We start from the raw sequence: 18234 nt of genomic DNA on the forward strand, positions 1-18234 counted from the left end.
ACACACATTTATGAAAAACGTTTGGTTAAAACTGAAGAATAAAATAGCAGCTTGACTTATACCCAATTAAGAAAAAGTATATGGACTTAAGCCAATTTAGTCCCATTGATGCCAATGTGGAGGAGTTGGCAGAAGTCCAAATATTTCTGGGTTTTAGTTTGGGCTGCCCGAATTAGTTTTTGCCTGAAATATATATTGTTCTCCAGAAACCATGGATCTACCTCTGCAATCAGTGGTATTCATTCCACTATCTATACCGCTACAAAGTACACATTACAGTACAGTGCATATTTATATGGAAGTAAGTTCTGGTGAGTTCAGTGAGACATACTCCCAAGAAAGTACATAAAGGATCACTGCTATAACCTTGCTTCTTATTTAATATTTCAGTTGATGTTTCTGGTACCCTGCTTTTATCAAAGGTATTAATAAAGAATACTTTATATAATAACAAAGTTCTCTGGACTGCAAAATAGACCTGCTGATATCTTAACCTTTGCCTTCTCATCATTCATAGTAGGGGTTTTGAAGAACTGATTCCCCTTCTCCTTCTCTTTATGGAGTAATATAAGTAAATGTACAGGTCCCTCCCCAAGGAGCTTACAATCTAAAAACATGTAGTGAAGGGAAGCAACAGAGAGAGGGAGAGGAACAGAGGGAGAGGGAGAGAAAGGGAGGGAGAGAGAGAAGGTGAGAGAGACAGAGGGCATGTCTACACTATGCCTTATCCTGGGGATCGCCCCGGGATCATCCTTGTGCGTCCACATGATGCACAGGGGATCCCGGGGGCAGGGAGGGATGATCTGACCAGGGATAACCGGGACGGCTTTTACCCCGTTTTTTACCGCAGTCTCGTGATCATCCCGAGACCGTGGGATGTGTGGGTGGCTGTCCCAGTTTCGTACTAGCTCCTCGCAAGTAAATCGTGAGATCATCCCCCCTCTGCTGGGAGGTGTAGACATGCCGAGAGAGAGAGAGAGAGAGAGAGAGAGAGAGAGAGAGAGAGAGAGAAAGGACACATGGAGAATGTAAAGAAACAAGACAAAACTGCTAGGGGGAATTTATTTATTATATCCATATGGTTTCATACATATAGATACTTATAGTTCCTAATGATCTCTCACCCAAGAGTTTAGAGGGCCAATTGGCTTAGTTTCAGCAGTGGAAATATGTAATGTGAGCTCTGATTATTATCTGAGCCTACAGGAAAGACAAGGGTAATAGAAGATGAATGGGAGTAAACACAGTTGCTTGTTCATTTTATTTTCCAACAATTTCTTTTGTAAAATATTTGGTTAAAATATCAACGTACATTTAGTTTGCATACCTTTGAATACCAAATGCTGGGGACAAGCAACAGGAGAAGGCTTGTGAGATTCCAGAGGTATCTATATAGCTACTGTTGGAAATAGCATGTTGGGTTAGATGGAACTTAAACTTACAAAGCAGTTCTAATGGCTGTATCCAGTTGGTGTCCCTCAATTAATGGAAGGCTCTTCCATCCAGCAAAGGCAGAGGAATGGGGGGTGGGTTGTAAGCAATCCTCCCAGAGAGTCCTCCCTCCAATCTGTCCTCCCTGCTGCCCCCATTCTGCTGATGGAAGCTCCTGTTAGATTAAAGAGGCTTCCATCAGCAAACTGAATAGCACCCAATGTTCTTAAAGGAGTAGGTAGATATTGATACGAAATTTTGCACATGGCTTCTTCTTTCTTTAGTACTTGTTCTGTTTTTGATTGTCACTGCTTGATACTTCAAAATGGTTAGCAGTAAAGTGAGAGGTAAATAAGCCACAAAACAGATTGCTACAGTGTACATGAGGGAAATGCATGCTGCGGTGGCTAGCATATGTACATTTGCTGTATATGAGCTTTATCACACATACCTGCTTCCCTCAGATTATCCCTGTAGCGCTTAGCTTTCGCGGTTGTTGTTTTTGCTACCAGGCGACAGCGATCATTTGCATACCAGTAAGTTAGTTTAAGGGGGGAAATGTAAAAAATCATAAAAAATCAACAGATGACTCAATTCAATTCAAATTTGGTATGCTTAAAGCTCTCCCTAATATCTAATACTGTGCCAATTTTGGTGTCTTTATCTTTAAAGCTTACGCAGATGTAAGCATTTCTTTAAAATCCTCCTCCTGCGCCCCGGCGGCGGCTCGGAAGATACACTCAAAAAGTAGGGGCTAAACACAGCGAATCTTTTTGCTTTATTGCACAATTAAGGCAGGATGCATAAGAGTACTTCACAATCAAAGCAGATTATAAGGTGGAAAACTTCTGAGTGCTTTGCATGCAATTCACAGTGATTGCACAGTATAACGCTGGTGTGATAAAGCTCTATGTGAGGGGCTTAAGCAGAATTTGATATATTGCTTATTATTAACATTTAGAAAAAGCATAAAAAAGTTAGCCACAAACATTGCTAATAGAGCCACAAAAAGAAGCTGTGATCAGGTTAGTTTCCTCTCTTTTACCTCTGCACAAACATGGAAACCTCTGAGGCCATATTAACTTTGATTTCAAAATACAGATTATACTCCTTTCTAAAAAGTTCATTATGTGGACGTTAAAATGCACTAAAATTAGTGGAATTAGGAGTCAGTAATGTGTCTAGGATTGAGGTGTTAGAAGCTGCTTGTTCTTTCCATTCAATTCATTCCTCTAGGTCTGGTATTCACAGCAGGGTCTTGGTTCTACTCCAATAATTGATAAAACACAGTGCAGGCTCAGCTGGGCCTCTGCTTACATTCTTTGTCTGCTGAGGAGTTAAAAAAATGTTTGCAGGATGACAAGTAAACTTGAATTCACCCCTAGTGAATGAAATGCTTTATAGTTCTCAGATGATAAAGTACAAGTGGAGGGACACAAGCAAACGGACAAACGTGTACACATATGGATATATAGAAAGAGTGTGTGCTTCTGTTACTATATCGCACACAGCTTGCAGATTTTAGGCAAGGGCAAATTTAGTGCTCCTTGAAGAAGTAAATGTACCAAAATTAGGGGTTATGTGTCTCTTTGTCAAATATGTTCTTTTTCATAGTATGTAAAGTACTTCTCAGACAGGAAACATTCTAAAACAGAATAAATTCAGAAGTTTGTAGAGTTTGTGGGGAAAGGGGAAAGGAAAGCTGTTTGAATGTTATGATAAAATATAGCCATGTTTTATTCAAGATAATTCATACTTTAGGTGGCACTCATGTTTGCCATATAGGGCATAGCTAGACCAGCTGATATCCCGGGGATTGCCCCAGGATCATCCCTGTGCATCCACATGACACACAGGGCATCCCGGGAGAAGGAAGGGATGATCCCTCCCTTGCCCCGAGATATCGGCAGGCCCTTTCCCCCCACTTTTCCCGCGGTCTTGTGAAAAGGAGCTCAAAAACTTACGATTTCGGTGAAGCGCTCGTGCACTTTAAAAAAATAAATTCAAAATGGCGGCCGTGGTGTCACGCACCACGTGTAGATGAGGGCAATGATCTCACGATCATAAAATCGCGAGATAGTCACCGTACAACCCTCTCATCTAGCCATGGCCATGGTGTTTTATGTACTGAATATTTAAACATGTGAAGTGAAGAACGCTCTTCCAGAACATTTGAGAACTACAAGTTCAACCACAGCTTTTAAAGCTCAACTAAAAACTTTTCTTTTTCCTAAAGCTTTTAAAACTTGATGTTGTGCAGACTTCTACTGTTACTTTCTACTGTTAGTTTTTCCCTACCCTGTGCCTGCTTACCCTTCCCTGTACCTGTTGGCATTCTCTTCCCCTCCTTATTGTTTTACTATGATTTTATTAGATTGTAAGCCTATGCGGCAGAGTCTTGCTATTTACTGTTTTACTCTGTACAGCACCATGTACATTGATGGTGCTATATAAATAAATAATAATAATAATAATAATAATAATAAGATGCTTGTCTACAAAGCTAGAGTGGATGCACACCAGGGATCCATGGCCAGAAGTGGCTCCCCGGTCATTGGACTGAATGTCCCTAGGCATCCAGAGATGTGCGGCATCCCCCACTTCACACTTTATACGTTCTCCACAACAATCACCAGTATATCCACAGCAAAAGCTACTATGTGAAATATCCAATGGGCTCCAGCAGGAAGCTATCCAGTTCTTAGAAAACAGAGAATTGCTACAGGTAGCCATAGCCGCAGCTAAAGTATTTTGGGAGTGAAGAAAGCTATATCCCATATGAAAGCATCCCTGCCCTCTATAGATCTAGTAATATTCACAGTGACTTCTGCCATATGATCCCTAAAAGCATTATGTTCAGTTTGGTCAGCACCTTCTGCGGCCCAAACAGGAAGCAGGAGGGGAAATACTAATATACAGTATACCTTTAAAGTCTGGCGGGGTGGAAAGGGAGTTATTTGAGGATAAGTGCAATCTGTACTCAAATAGGATTCCTTCCCATACCTCCCAAAGCTGAGCTCTAGTGCTGAAGTGTGTGTGTGTGTGTGGTGGGGGGTAGACTTCAGGGCACAGGCCTAGCAATCCTTGGTTTAAATTATGTATTGTGAAGATCTGGCACCAGCACTGCTCCGAGCTCCATGCAGATGCCAACATAAATATTCACCTGTTTGGTTCCCATGACCATGCATAACCATTCCACTGGTGCCGCTTATATGGGCCAGTTGCACGCTGAGATATAGCTAATGTGAAACAAACCTGTTGATTTCCAGCAGTGTGGACGGAGCCTTATGAGCTTCTTCCCAGCCAGCTGGTGCACAAAAGTTCTATAAGAGAAGCCACTAGAGGAGACTTTAGAAGGAGAGGCTATAGAAGTACTGCCTCATCTTCTCTAGTCTGAAATCATCAGCAATGGGCTCATGTTGCTTTTTCATTCACCTCATTCTCTGTTTTTTCACTCCATCCTCAATCTATTAGCACCATACGTTTAGTTACTGGCCATGTTGTAGCACCTTGGGTAGTAATAATTAAGGGATCCTATAAGTTCCCATCCAGAGAGAAAGCTGCCTACTGCCACTCTACTCTTACCTTACTGCTCTTACTTTGCATTTTTCCAAGCATCCTCTTCTGAAGGTGCGTAATTCTCTGCCTCTGGCCATAACTAGACCGGGCTTTATCCCAAGGCAACCCCTGGGATCATCTCTGTGCATTCACAGGGGCTCCCAGGAGCAGAGAGGGATGATCCCTCCATTGCCCTGGGATCTCGCCCTCCACTTCTAGCCCATTTTCCCCATGGTCTCGGGATTCTGAGACCGTGGAACGTGTGGGCGGGCATCGCGGTTTGTCCCGGCTCCTCGTGAGTAACCACGAGGAGCCGGTAGCCAGGCATGGGCCACAGAGCTCCTCAGGAGCTCTGTGGCCATTGGGAGTGGGGTGGGGGGGGAGTGGGGATATTTTTTTTTAAAAAAAGACTTACCTTCTGTGCATGAGCGCTCGTGCACTCCTTCTTTAAAGCAAAAATAAAAATAAAAAAATGACCGCCGCATTGTAGACCAGGGCAATGATTTCACGATCATAAAACCCTCTGGTCTAGCTGAGGCATCTGCATTAGATGTGACCAAGTCAACTTAATTATCCACGATGCAAAGACACAGGAGAATTACCCACCCTCTGCATGAGTCTCTGCTCTGGGCTTGCCTTCTTATAACCTAGAAGTGTGTCCAAATCATGACTTGTGCCTCAGACACAGAGGGATTGGGATCTTCTAACGGTGTGTAATACTAATTTTTACTCTTACAAATGTAAACTCACACTTTTATTTGGAGTATAAACGTGAAGTGTGTCTCCAATTTTGATTTTTTAAAAATGCACCTTGGAATCTTGGCATATTAGTAAAACAGGGGCTCATACTTAATTGTTTGAAAAGTATGAACGCAGCACAACCACAACAACTAAACACATCACAATCATTATCCACTTTGCGGATTGATGAATCGTGCAAAGGGAGAGGCAGACACAATAAATTGGCACTGTCATTTTTTCAGCTGCTACTCTGGAATGTTAAAGAGGAAAGTATTTAAAAATGACAGTGGCTATTATTGTGTGAGCATACCAAACATGAAAAACAACTGGATGATAACCAGGCAAAAGCTGGGAGTGTGGCCAGTTAGCTAGCCACAGAGGAAATCATCAGCCCATAAGCTGTCAGCTAAAATATTATATTAAAATGAGCATATATACTATGTGGAGAATTACGTCAATTAACAGTGTGCTATTTGAGTAAAGACCACTCTATAGTGAGTGCATCACTCCTGTTCTTATTTAAATCAATGGCAAGATTCCCATTTATGCCACTAGGAAAAGTGTAGAGTGGACCTCCTGATTTCACTGTTCTTATCTGTACTGTGTTTTTTTTTACTAAAGCAATGTTATTTATTCTGTGGGCCTGTTCAGATGACACTTCAGGCTCTGTGGTTAGCGGAACTGTGGTTCTCTGGGGTTAGCACTAACCAAACCATGCTGTTGCACACAACACTTTAAGCCACGGTTAGAGCCAATAACCCTGCTGCAGATGGTCCAACTGTGGTTAGTGAATCGGCAGAGTTTAGCAAAATGCACCACACAAGACACCTTAAACCCTGCTGCTTAAACAAAAGCCTTAACTAGCAGGGTTTAAGGTGTCTTTTGAACAGGCCCAGTGTTAACTTTTCTTCTTCATCCCAACATACCTGGATGCTACAAAAATCTGCTGTCCTATGAAAAAGATATACGTTTAATTGCCTCAAATATGGAAACTGGACCAATTGTATTCCCAGGCTGTGCTGTTGTAAATAAATATTTTGAAACTAGGAATGAGTCCAAATATATATCAGTTTAAATAAGGTGGCATAAAACCTTAATTTATGTTGATGTTGAGGGCACTTCTATATTTTTGCTATGATCAGCCAGTTGGAATCAGCAGAGACAAATCACAAGAGAAGTACTTAGTTGGTAATAACGAGGCATTTCCTGATGTGGGGTTTAGAACCACCATAGCTGTTTTGACAGCCTTAGTGCAGACTCTGCTAGTCCATTGCATCCCGAGTGAAGAACTACCCACCCAAAAACCAACACCAGTCCCCACGTTTTGCCTCAATCTTTACAAAGTTAGACATGCTTAAGTCCCATTGAAATTAACGAGACAAGGTATTATTATTATTATTATTATTATTATTATTATTATTATTATTAACATGTAGCTGCAACTAATTTAAGTCCCATTAATGTCAATGGGATTTATGTGCAACTAAACTTCCTGTGGATCAGAGGTGACCCGGGGAGGGCGCATTTGTGTGGAATTGAGGTCTTGCATTTGCTGTTTATATGATATTTGACTTTGGTCCATTTGCTCAGCCTCCGTTCCTTTACTTTCTCTTGATAGGACATTAACGTTTATGTTGCAGTGAATGCTCAAATCTTTGTGAACTTTGACATGGGAATGTGAAGAATTCCAGATTAATTTTGTGAATGTCTCTATATATCCCTATTTTTCAGTAGTGTCTGACATCACATTTAGGTAAATCTCAACATCATCCGTTTTTTCAGATATTCACTAATTATGTCTGGGAAATACAAAAGTAATGAATTGGAACAACTCGCTTGGACACTTATCATGCTTAGTTATGCTGTACAGCTAATTTGTTTTCTGTTGTTGTATACCTAATAGTAAGTAGCCATTTGTCTATTGTGCAGGATTATACGGACAAAGGTACAGCAACCACCCAACCAGCAAGTTCCAGCCTCCAGTCACAGTATAGGTAAGAAAACTTTATATATATATATTCTCTAAAGAACTTTTAATCACTCTTATGGGCAGATAATTTTGCATAGAACACTTCAGCACACGTACTAATGCACCTTCTTTGTCATTCTCCAAGGGCTGAACATGGTAAATGAATTTTATAAATACTGCTAAAAGGTTTTGAATTTTACTGATTATTATGATAAATAGCTTTCACCATGAGACAGAAAATTGAAATCTAAACCAAAAAAAAAAAAAACCCATCCCACTAATGGGGGTCTATAGAATGTCAGATAATTAAAGTAATAAATCAAGAAAGGGATAGTTATTCATAACATTTTCTGCATCATTAGTCAGTAAGTAGTTTTGAATGTGTTTTTTTCTTCTATCAACCAACCCTTCCATAATTCTTTGTGCACTTGCAATTTTGAGTGAAGAGGTAGCAAAACTTTGAAAACTTTCTTCTGCTCCCCCCCACTCCCCCAGATGCATATCATTTAGCTCTAGTCATTGAAGAGAGATGGACTTTATATCTGGTTGTGCTATTTTTTCTTGGTGTGTCTCTGACACAGGAGCATAAGCTTACTTAAATTAACTTGGTTAAATCAAACTTCTTAAATAATATATTCAAAGTGATGTAATCTTACTGAACCAAATGAGAAGAAATAAAGTACTTCTGCTTAACTGGGTTATGAGGCAGGTTCCCACAAACTGCCTTGGCTTGATTTTTATTGCATCTCTTTTCTTTACTGCAGATTTTTAAAAAACTAAAATCCTCTGCGAAATCCTCTAAAATTTAATTCATCAAATTTTATTTGGATTTTAAAAACATCTTATTTTCTGAGTTGCAACTATATTTTAAATGCTAACAGCCTAACCCATAATCCAGCAAAAATGAATGTTTAAATTTAAGACAGTTTAATAACACCCCCTCTCTCACACACAACGGCAACTACATTTTAGAGTCATCAGTGATTTCAATATATTAAAAAAGTAACTTTATTCCACTGCACAATAGATTTTACACAAATTGCAGTGGGTCAAATCCAACTTTGCCTGAGCAGAAGGCAGCCCATACAATAGATCATTCTTTCTCCGCCCCATCCAGTAACTGCCAAAAAGCCTCTCTAGAACGCTGGGAGGACCTACTAACCAATGTGTGCTTGTCTTACAGCACTGCAGTGGGAGGGGGGGAATCATCTGAAATTGGGCAGAAAAATGCATGGTTCCTGATTTCAGTGATTCCCTGAAGACGCATATGACATAGCCCAGAATGTTGGGCAGATTTCCCCAGCCCCCTAGAGAGGCTTTATTGGAGAGGTGGACGGACAGACAGGGCGCTGTGTGGTGGAGGAGGGGAAGGGAAGAATCCATTGAGTGAGCTTGTCTTCCACTCATGCAACATTGGATTTCATCCAGTGCACATTTCTGTATTTATGAGAGCACATATATAGAAATGTTTTGATGGATGGTGTGAGTGTTGGCTTCTAAAATGCAGCTTCCCAAGTACATAGACTAGGTTGACCACCATCCACAAAACTAACAACAAATGCCAATGATATGGGGGGGGGAGAACCTCCCCCAAAACATAACAAAACATATTAAGTCCAATTACAGCATTTCTGGTTCATCCAGAATCCTCAGTGAAACCAAAAATGCTTTTGTACTGAACATGGCTAGCCGTACCTTTGGGCAGACTGAGGTGACCACCCCAAGATGCAGATTGAAGGGCAGCAAATTATTAGTTATTTAATTTTTAAAACCTTTTTAGTAAGGGCACTATTTGCATTGCCTCCCTTCGGTACCAAAATGTATTGGATCACCCCTGCTTCCTAACAACCCTGTTCTGTGAGATTCTGGGTTGAGGCAGTTGCTCACAGTATTTAGCATCTCCAAGTTTCATCTTCCCTTTTCTCCACTTCCAAAGGGCTGCCACTGTAGCAGAATTCATGTTACCATCTTCTTCTCCATGCATATGTCTAGCAATAGTCCCTTATGGTCCATCCTAGGAGAAGAGTGCAATTTAGTGTCTATGGTGGTGGAGAAGATTTAAATCCCTACTTAACCTAGAATTTCACTGTGTAGATGTCGACAAAATCATGACTTCTTAGCTGAATTTGCTGTAAACGATGACCCCCATATACCAGGGATAAGGAACCTCCAGTCTATGGGGCCTTGGGCAAGGTTGCTCCCCTTCCCCGAAGCCCTACTCCTTGAAGACTACTAGGAAGAAGAAGAATCACTGCTATCTCGAATTATTTTATTAATTTATTTCATTTCTATACTGCCCAATAGCTAAGGCTCTCTGGGTGGTTCTCAACAATGTACAAAAGATACAAACTCCAACATTATAAACATTATGCAACGTTAAATAATACAATATTATAATATAACATAATCTTAAAATGTTTAACATACAAAAAGTAAAACAATTTAAATAACTGAAAACAATTTCAATATACAATTTCAGTAATAGACTTGTTCAAGACAACTTGAACGGGTCTATTAAGTGCCCCATCATATTCCATTAAATGCCTGGGAGTAGAGGGCAGTCTTAACCTGGCGCTGAGAAGATAACAGTTTTGGTGCCAGGTGGGCCTCAGTCCGGAGTTCATTCCATAGTCAGGGGCCCTCTCCCTTGTTGCCACCTTCTGATCCTCTCTCAGAGGAGGCACTTGGAGGAAGGCCCCAGATATTGATTGTAATGTTCGGGTAGGTTCATGTCGGAAAAGGTGTTCCGTCATATATTGTGTTCCCAACCGATGTAAGGCTTTATAGGTTAAAACCAGCACCTTGAATTGTGCTTGGAAACATACAGGCAGCTAATACATGTGAGCCAGAATTGGTCTTATATGCTCAGACTTTCTAGTCCTAGTTATTAATCTGGCTGCCACATTTTGCACAAGCCACAGCTTCTGAACCTTTTTCAAGGCCCCCGACCCATGTAGACTGCATTGCAGTAATCTAATTTGGAGATTACCAGAGCATGGATTACTGAAACTAGGTTATACCTGTCCAGAGAGGGGCATAGCTGGGCCAGCAGCCAAAACTGGTAGAAGGCACCTCATGCCACTGAGGCCATCTGAGTCTCAAGTGATAGAGATGGCTCCAAGAGAATCCCCAAGCTATGAAACTGCTCCTTCAAGGGGAGTGCAACCCCATCCAGAACAGGTTGAGTACCTTCCATCAATGATCAGAGCTAACAATGGGAATTCCCTTGTATATGGCTTCCTTTCTGAACTGGGAGGGCAAGCAACACATGGCATGCAGCTCCCTTAGGCCTTTTTGTGCCCCCCCCCCCCCGCACTGCTTCAACATAGCTGTACAAAATTCAGTGGCATGTAAGCAAATCCAGTGGTGCAGCTGCACCAGCAAAAAAGGGGCCCAATTTCCCCTTCTTTTTAAGAAAACAAGCCATAGTTTGTTGCCCAAAAACAGCAGCAAGGCAGCAAAAAAAAAAAAAAAAAAAAAAAGCACTAGTTTGAGCTTTTCTGGAGAAAAAATGATCCTTTTTGTTGTGCTGCCAGCAGCAAATCTGACAGTGCAGCAGGGGCAGGGGTGGGTTCCCTGGTGGGTTCTGATGGATGGAATTGGCCCCTGGAATTGGCCCACTCCTGCGTTAAGGACAATCCCCATTGTTATCTCCAATCACTAATAGGGGATAACAATTGGGAGGGTGAATGTTGAAGGAAATGCTTTGTGGGCTAGCATTCTCCCCAATGGAGGAAGGTGAGGGGCAAGCAAAGCTGTCCCGACTGAGGGGCTGGTTGGAGGAGTGCTCCTCTATCCATCTTCTTGATTAGGAACGCAGTTGGGAAAAGCACTGCACAGAGAAACCGGATCCCCCCAGCCAGTGCCTCACTGGGATGGCTTCACTGGGGAAAGCCTATACACAGTGAAACTAGGTCTCCAACTTTGGCTAAGGACCAGATGATGTCAGAGGACATGGCCTTGCCACCTGACATCTCTGAACAAGTGATGGACATATCCACCAGGTTTTCCTTCTTCTGGATTCCCACATTTTAAAACCCGATGTTCTTTCCATCCCTTATATCAAGGGTGGACAACTTCCAGAGATCAGGAGGCCACATTTCCCTACAAACCCAGTGGCTTTGCCAAAATTGCTGCCGCCAAAATTGCTGCCACCAAAATTGCTGCTGATTTTGCTGCCATGTGCAGATAGCAAAAAAAGAAAAGAAAAGAATTTTTTTTTTTTTTTAAAAAAAAGTGGTGGTAAGCTCTTATGAAAAAACAAACTGAGCAAAATTCCCACCTATTCCCTAGCCTGTACACATTAGGGGAAGGGTTGAGATATATCTTGTGAGCTTGTATAGTATAGTGTTTAAGAAAATGAGCTGTAAGCCATTAGTTCAAATATCTTGTCAGCCACATACGATACCCTTCAGTGAGCCACTCCCCATTTTAACATGTGAGTAACAATACTGGCATTCATTACAACGTAAAATGTATCTGAAATGTTTTGAACACTTTGGAAAAGTTGTTCCTATGTGTTGTTAAATGGCCCAGGAACTGAACACAACCCTCCATTGCTGTTCCCATGGTTTAAGGGATCTGTATGGCAATGTGGGAGAGTAATTTTGCAATGCTTGCAAAGGTACATGGTGCTAATTTAGCTTGGTAGTGTACAAAAATATATATCTTTCTTTCACAGCAGATAAAGCTCTTTATATAGGACTGGCATGGACAACATGCCAGAAAATGAAATTCAAATGTTTAAGGAATGTATCCAAGCTGCAAACTCTCCATCTGGCCTCCTAAAAGTTTCACTGAAGAAATATTGTAGGTAGCAATATTTAAATACAAAAATCCAACATGGCAGTCATGGAAGAAGTTATACATATGCTTTTCTTTTTCATGGCTTTGCATACTGATTAATTTGTTTTTAATTACAGCCTCCACGGGGTCTGTGACCCAAGTGTCCTCAGTAAGCACAGACTCAGCAGGGTCCTCCTACTCCATCAGTGGAATTCTGGGCATTACATCTCCCAGTGCTGAAAGCAACAAACGCAAACGAGATGAAGGTAAAATAACAACAACAACAACAACAATAAATTTCTTTCACACTATTATAGACAAGAAAGAGTTATATGGAATTGCATTCTCAATCTCTACTGCTATACTGAATACCAACTTTCCATTGCAAACTTATTTCCAGTTTAAAGACAAGTCAAGTTTTTTGGTAGTTTGATCTGAACAGGTGCTTTCTAAGGGATCTTTCTCTCTTTCTCTCGATTGTACAGATAAGTTTAGAAATATCTTTACAAAATAAGGCACATAGGCCTTAGCTAGACCTAAGGTTTATCCTGGGATCGTCCCGGGGTCATCCCTGTTCATGTAAATGACACACAGGGGATCCCGGGAGCAGGCAGGGATGGTCCCGGGACGACCCCAGGATAAACCTTAGGTCTGGCTAAGGCCATAGAAATTATGAGTGAGGTTTTAAACAGCAAAACAATAGGATTTAAAAAGGCTAAAGGTTTTGAATCTGTCAGTTTTGAGAGTCACATTTGTTTTCTTTTGTCCAATGACGTGACTATTCTAATTTTAATTAAGAACAGGATGGGAGGAGAAAGGAGAATGGATGAGATTTTGACATAATCCTCATAACTAAAATGATGTGGTCCTCAGACTTTCCAAATGACACCAATTACTGCATGAATTGACAGCATGGTAAAACACCTGTTGCATTATTTTGTTAATATGAGAACTGGGCAATGCCCCAGATCTTCTGGCATGATCAGTTGGGTTGAGGGTGGATTCACATAACCATTTTTAATTTTCACGTTTTATTTGGTAGCTTTCTGAATAATTTAAATTTATCTGAGTACAGAAAGCATTGTACTGAGTAGTGTTGATTCAACGTAAACCTTTTGTTCAAACAGACTTGCTTTTTTTGTACTAGGTTTTTGGATAGGTCAACACAAGTTGATCGGCATAAGGCATCACTCAACATGTCTTGGTTCAAGCCCCATATTAAAGACTTTTGAGAATAGGCCCAATTGCTCTCCGAACAACTGAATGTTCCAGAATTTCACCCTGAACTAAATCATTTGCAAGGCTGGTTCAGTGCATGTAAGGGCTGCAGTCTTTAATGAGTTTAATTTGCAGATGAATCAACTGAAACTTTGGGTGATTAATCTGTGTGGGCCAATTTTAAATAGCCAGGTTTAATTTTAATCAATGCGGCTATGAATCAAAAGTACATTTGTTAATTTTTTGTCTGTATTGATTGGTATAATAGGGAGTTTAAAAAAGGAAATGTTAAAACTACCTTTCCTTCAAATGTGGAGTGTTAACTTCTGTTTAATAAAAGTTATATACACTTCCTCCAATATTTAACAAAGCACCTATAATGGGGCTAATGTGCAATTTTATTTCAATCAAATCAGTTTAATTGATCAATTAAAAGGCATTTGAATAAACAGTTAGAATTCTTTAATGCTAATATGACAACCTTAGTCAAGCCTTACTTCAATCTGCAGATTTGGCTTGAGTATATAAAAAGAAAGTACAAAGAGGTTAAACTGAATTTTCTGTTTATAGTAAAACAAGTAAATGAAAACTTTGAAAATGGGGAGTTTCAGTTGTCAAAATCAGTCTCTTTGATGTTCCAATAATTCCCTATAGAAATGAAAGCATTGATGCATGTCCATGGAACTGGTCACTTTACTGAAAAGAACAGGCAGTCTATTTGCAATGTGAACAAGGTGAATTCAACATTGCTCTACTGCAGTACCACTTTCTTCAGTGGAAGTATTGTAGGTGGCAATTTGTTCACAACTGCATTTTAAACAGTTTGTGGTTGTTTTCCCCCTCGGTTTGAGTCCACGGTTTCCCACTCAGTTTCCTTAGCGAGGGGGAACTTTTCACCTGAATCGCTACTATGCCAGTGAAATCTCCCTAAGTTCCCCTCCCCCCCTGCAGTTAATTTTTAAATATATTTTTATATATTTTTTATTTCTGGGCAAATACAATAGTATCTTAGCCTGAAACTGCACAATTACTGCACCCAATTGGAGCTTCTAATGTCTCCGAAATTATCCAACAGTTTTTCAGGCAACAATGCTGTGTGTGTGCGTGTGTGTGTCTTTCTTAATTGAACATCTCCATATTTGGAAGAGGCTGAGTGGTGTGAGGGGTAGCTTTGATATTGACATCTGTGGCTAACCAAAATGCTTACATTTGTGTAATTTTTAAAGATTAAAGAGATGAAACTTGGCATGGTGATAGCTCTTAAGGAGGGCTTTAGCCATGCCAAGTTTGAATCTGATCCATTGATGCCTTGATTTTTAGGATTTCTTTTTTTAAAAAAAAATCCCTTCAAACCGTTCTCCTGATACTCCACCAATGTGAAATTCCACCTGTTTGCATTTGTGGAGGATCTGTTTTCCTTTACTTTGATAACGTGCATGAACTGGACACATGCCCCCAAGAAAAAGGGGATGGATTGATATAGCACAAGGGCAGCAATACATGGGATGAAGGAGCAGCTTTATAGCACAGGGAGGGAAAAACCCACTCCAAAATAAGATGAAAAAAGGAGGGGAAGAGGCGAAATGAGCGCAGGACAGGGATGACATCATGTGAGTACCACACTGCAAAAATGCATACCGGGCATGGCAAGAATGCAATAAATCGCTGGTGTGATGGAGCTCATTATATTCCTGTCACTGCTGTCCCAAGAACATTCACTGGAAACAAGTTATCATCAAGCGTTGAGCAATTTAGTTATGTGTGTGAACTAGTCCTTGGGATAGCTCAAAACATTGTGGAGGAAAATTTAATTATAATCCGTTCTGACTTTCTCTGATGGAACTGGCCTGACCCAGACAGTTATGCCAATATATTATGAATTCTTAGAATTTATACAACAGCATTTTTTTTAATGTTCAATGTAGCAGTGTGCTGAATTTTTCAATCTATTTATTTTTTGACTATTCGTTGCAGGGAGGGGTAAAAAGAAATTGCACCCAAAAATTGTGGGAAGGGTGTGTGAGAGAATTTCAGAGAAGTCGTACTGGAAGGAGGTGGCTGAGGAGTGGAGTTGGTGATCTTTCTATTATCAGTTCTGTTCTTGAAGTCTCTCCTGGAAATCCCCTAGAGGACATAAGGAGGACTTCCTCCTTTGAGGCTTTCCATTGTTGCTGCCTGAAAGCTGAGTGAAGACTTGCTGTTGCTGCTGCAGCAGCAGCTGCTCAACTTTCAAGTACTCAGCAGGCAGCAGCACTTGAAATATCTATGGAAAAGACTCCTGGTTAAGTCTTGTAGGGGGGCTTTTCCAAAAGCTTCAGCACCAAGAGAGGCTGCAAGGACAAAACGGGATAAAAATGGTAAAAGTCAAGTCAATCCAAAGTTTATTGTGCTAGCCAAAGGCTTTGACAAATACATCAAAAGAAAGCATACACACACACACTCACATACAGTAATACAAATACCACGAAAATACACAGAACTTGAAATTTACCATAACTAAAACTAGGGGGACCATATGAAAAGGAGGACAGGGCTCCTGTATCTTTAACAGTTGTATTGAAAAGGGAATTTCAGTCAGTGACCTTTGTATATATGGAGAACCTGGTGAAATCCCCTCTTCATCACAACAGTTAAAGGTGCAGGTGCCCTGCCCTCTTTTAAATCTGGTCACTCTAGTATAGCTCCTGCACTTTAACTGTGGTGATGAAGAGGGAATTTCACCAGGTTCTCCATATATACAAATGACACCTGCTGAAATTCCCTTTTCAATACAACTGTTAAAGATACAGGAGCCCTGTCCTCCTTTTCATATGGTCACCCTACTAAAACTCAGCTTTCATTCAGCAGTCTGAATCTCCATGGTAGTTTATGGCCATTTTGTCCAGTTGTCTCTTCCTTATCTTTTTTGCTGCCAGTGCAAACAAAACCACTTTATGTGTTACATAATTGTTGGTATCACTCAGAAGAAAGGGCATTCCTATATCCATGTGTTAACAAGGGTTTCAGGAAACTCTCTCTTTACAGAGGGCAACTTATCATGTAGTGAACAATGTCTTCCACTTGATGTTGGCCACAGTTGCATAGTCTGCATACAAATGGCACCTTGTGGTAGCACCCATCCAGAACTGCAGTTGGCATCACTTGGAATCTCAGTTCAATAAAAGCATCTCTTAGGGAAAGTGGCCTGAGTTTGGACAAATACCTGGCTCTGAAATGTTCTGTTTTCAAAAGACGGAACCACCGGGAGAATTTAGGGTTTTTAATTAGTTGCAGATACCTCCTAGAATCTATCCAAAATAGCCAATCCCTTAGTTGCTTCTTATCCATATCAAGGATGGGCTTCAGCTCAGGAAAGAAAATACCCCCACCCCTCAGCCGCCTTCTTTCAGTAAGGTAAGCACTGCAGCCTTGCACACTGAGAAATGTCTTTGAAATTGTCAAAATCCTGACCAAAAAAGGGGAAAAAATGACCATCTCTTTTTCAGGGAAACAAAGAGGTTGAAGAAGGGCAGGTGGGGTTTTGGCACAGCTCTAATTCAAAGCACTTCAAGCATCCTCTTCATTACAGTACTCCTTGCAACAATCCTCTAAGGTTCGCCAGTATTGTTATCTTCATATTGCGGATGATAGAGTGAGAGATAGTAGCTGTCTGTGTAAGGCTGTACAGAGGTGAGATTTGAACCTGGGATTTCTTAGCTCGTAGCTCACACAGTCACCACACAGTAGTCCTCATCAGCACATAATTAATTAGATATTATTAAGAAAAATTATGCGTGTTTGAAATCGCTTAGCCTCATTAAATGTTTAGTTCAGTTTGTTTATTCCAGCCCTAACAAAAATGTTATATACAAAATACTAACTAAAAAGAAAATACATAAAACTACTCAGTCAGTTAATTAACATTTTAGGGTAGCCAGATCCAAAAGAGGACATGGCTCCTTCACCTTTAATAGCTGTATGGAAGAAGGGATTTTAGCAAGTGTAGTTCATCATCCAAGCTACACCAGAAACGTAACAATCTCATTAAATGGACAGTAGTTCCTTTCTATTGTAAGTTAGAGTGAATTCACAGGGCTGTTATTTCCACTAAAGTAATATTCTACAAAATTCATTTTTGAGGTTTGTCAAATTTAGGGTGACCATACGAAAAGGAGGACAGGGCTCCTGTATCTTTAACAATTGTATTGAAAGGGGTATTTCAGTAGGTGTCATTTGTATATATGGGGAACCTGGTGAAATTTCCTCTTCATCACAACAGTTAAAGCTGCAGGTGCCCTGCCCTCTTTTAAATCTGGTCACTCTAGTATAGCTCCTGCAGCTTTAACTGTGGTGATGAAGAAGGAATTGCACCAGGTTCTCCATGTATACAAAGGACACCTATTGAAATTCCCTTTTCAATACAATTGTTAAAGATACAGGATCCCTGTCCTCCTTTTCATATGGTCACCCTAGTCAAATTCATGTTTGTCCATGATTCCAGTGTGTATTGCATCTTTCTTGTAACTTAGTTCCATATGGGTCTCTCCATATTC

The 18234-nt window shown here is 40.5% G+C and overlaps 1 protein-coding gene across 2 annotated transcripts in view; it reads left to right on the top strand.

The window, feature by feature from the left end:
* The window catches only part of PAX5 (paired box 5), a 291002-nt gene that overhangs the window by 36935 nt on the left and 235833 nt on the right, over window positions 1-18234 (top strand). For both annotated transcript variants that reach the window (XM_063129089.1, XM_063129090.1), the window contains exons 4-5: window positions 7660-7724; window positions 12622-12750. In XM_063129089.1, coding sequence (XP_062985159.1) covers window positions 7660-7724; window positions 12622-12750 — 194 coding nt within the window. The remainder of the gene's footprint in view (window positions 1-7659; window positions 7725-12621; window positions 12751-18234) is intronic.

Source organism: Elgaria multicarinata, chromosome 6 (assembly GCF_023053635.1).
Source record: "Elgaria multicarinata webbii isolate HBS135686 ecotype San Diego chromosome 6, rElgMul1.1.pri, whole genome shotgun sequence".
NCBI lineage: Eukaryota > Metazoa > Chordata > Lepidosauria > Squamata > Anguidae > Elgaria > Elgaria multicarinata.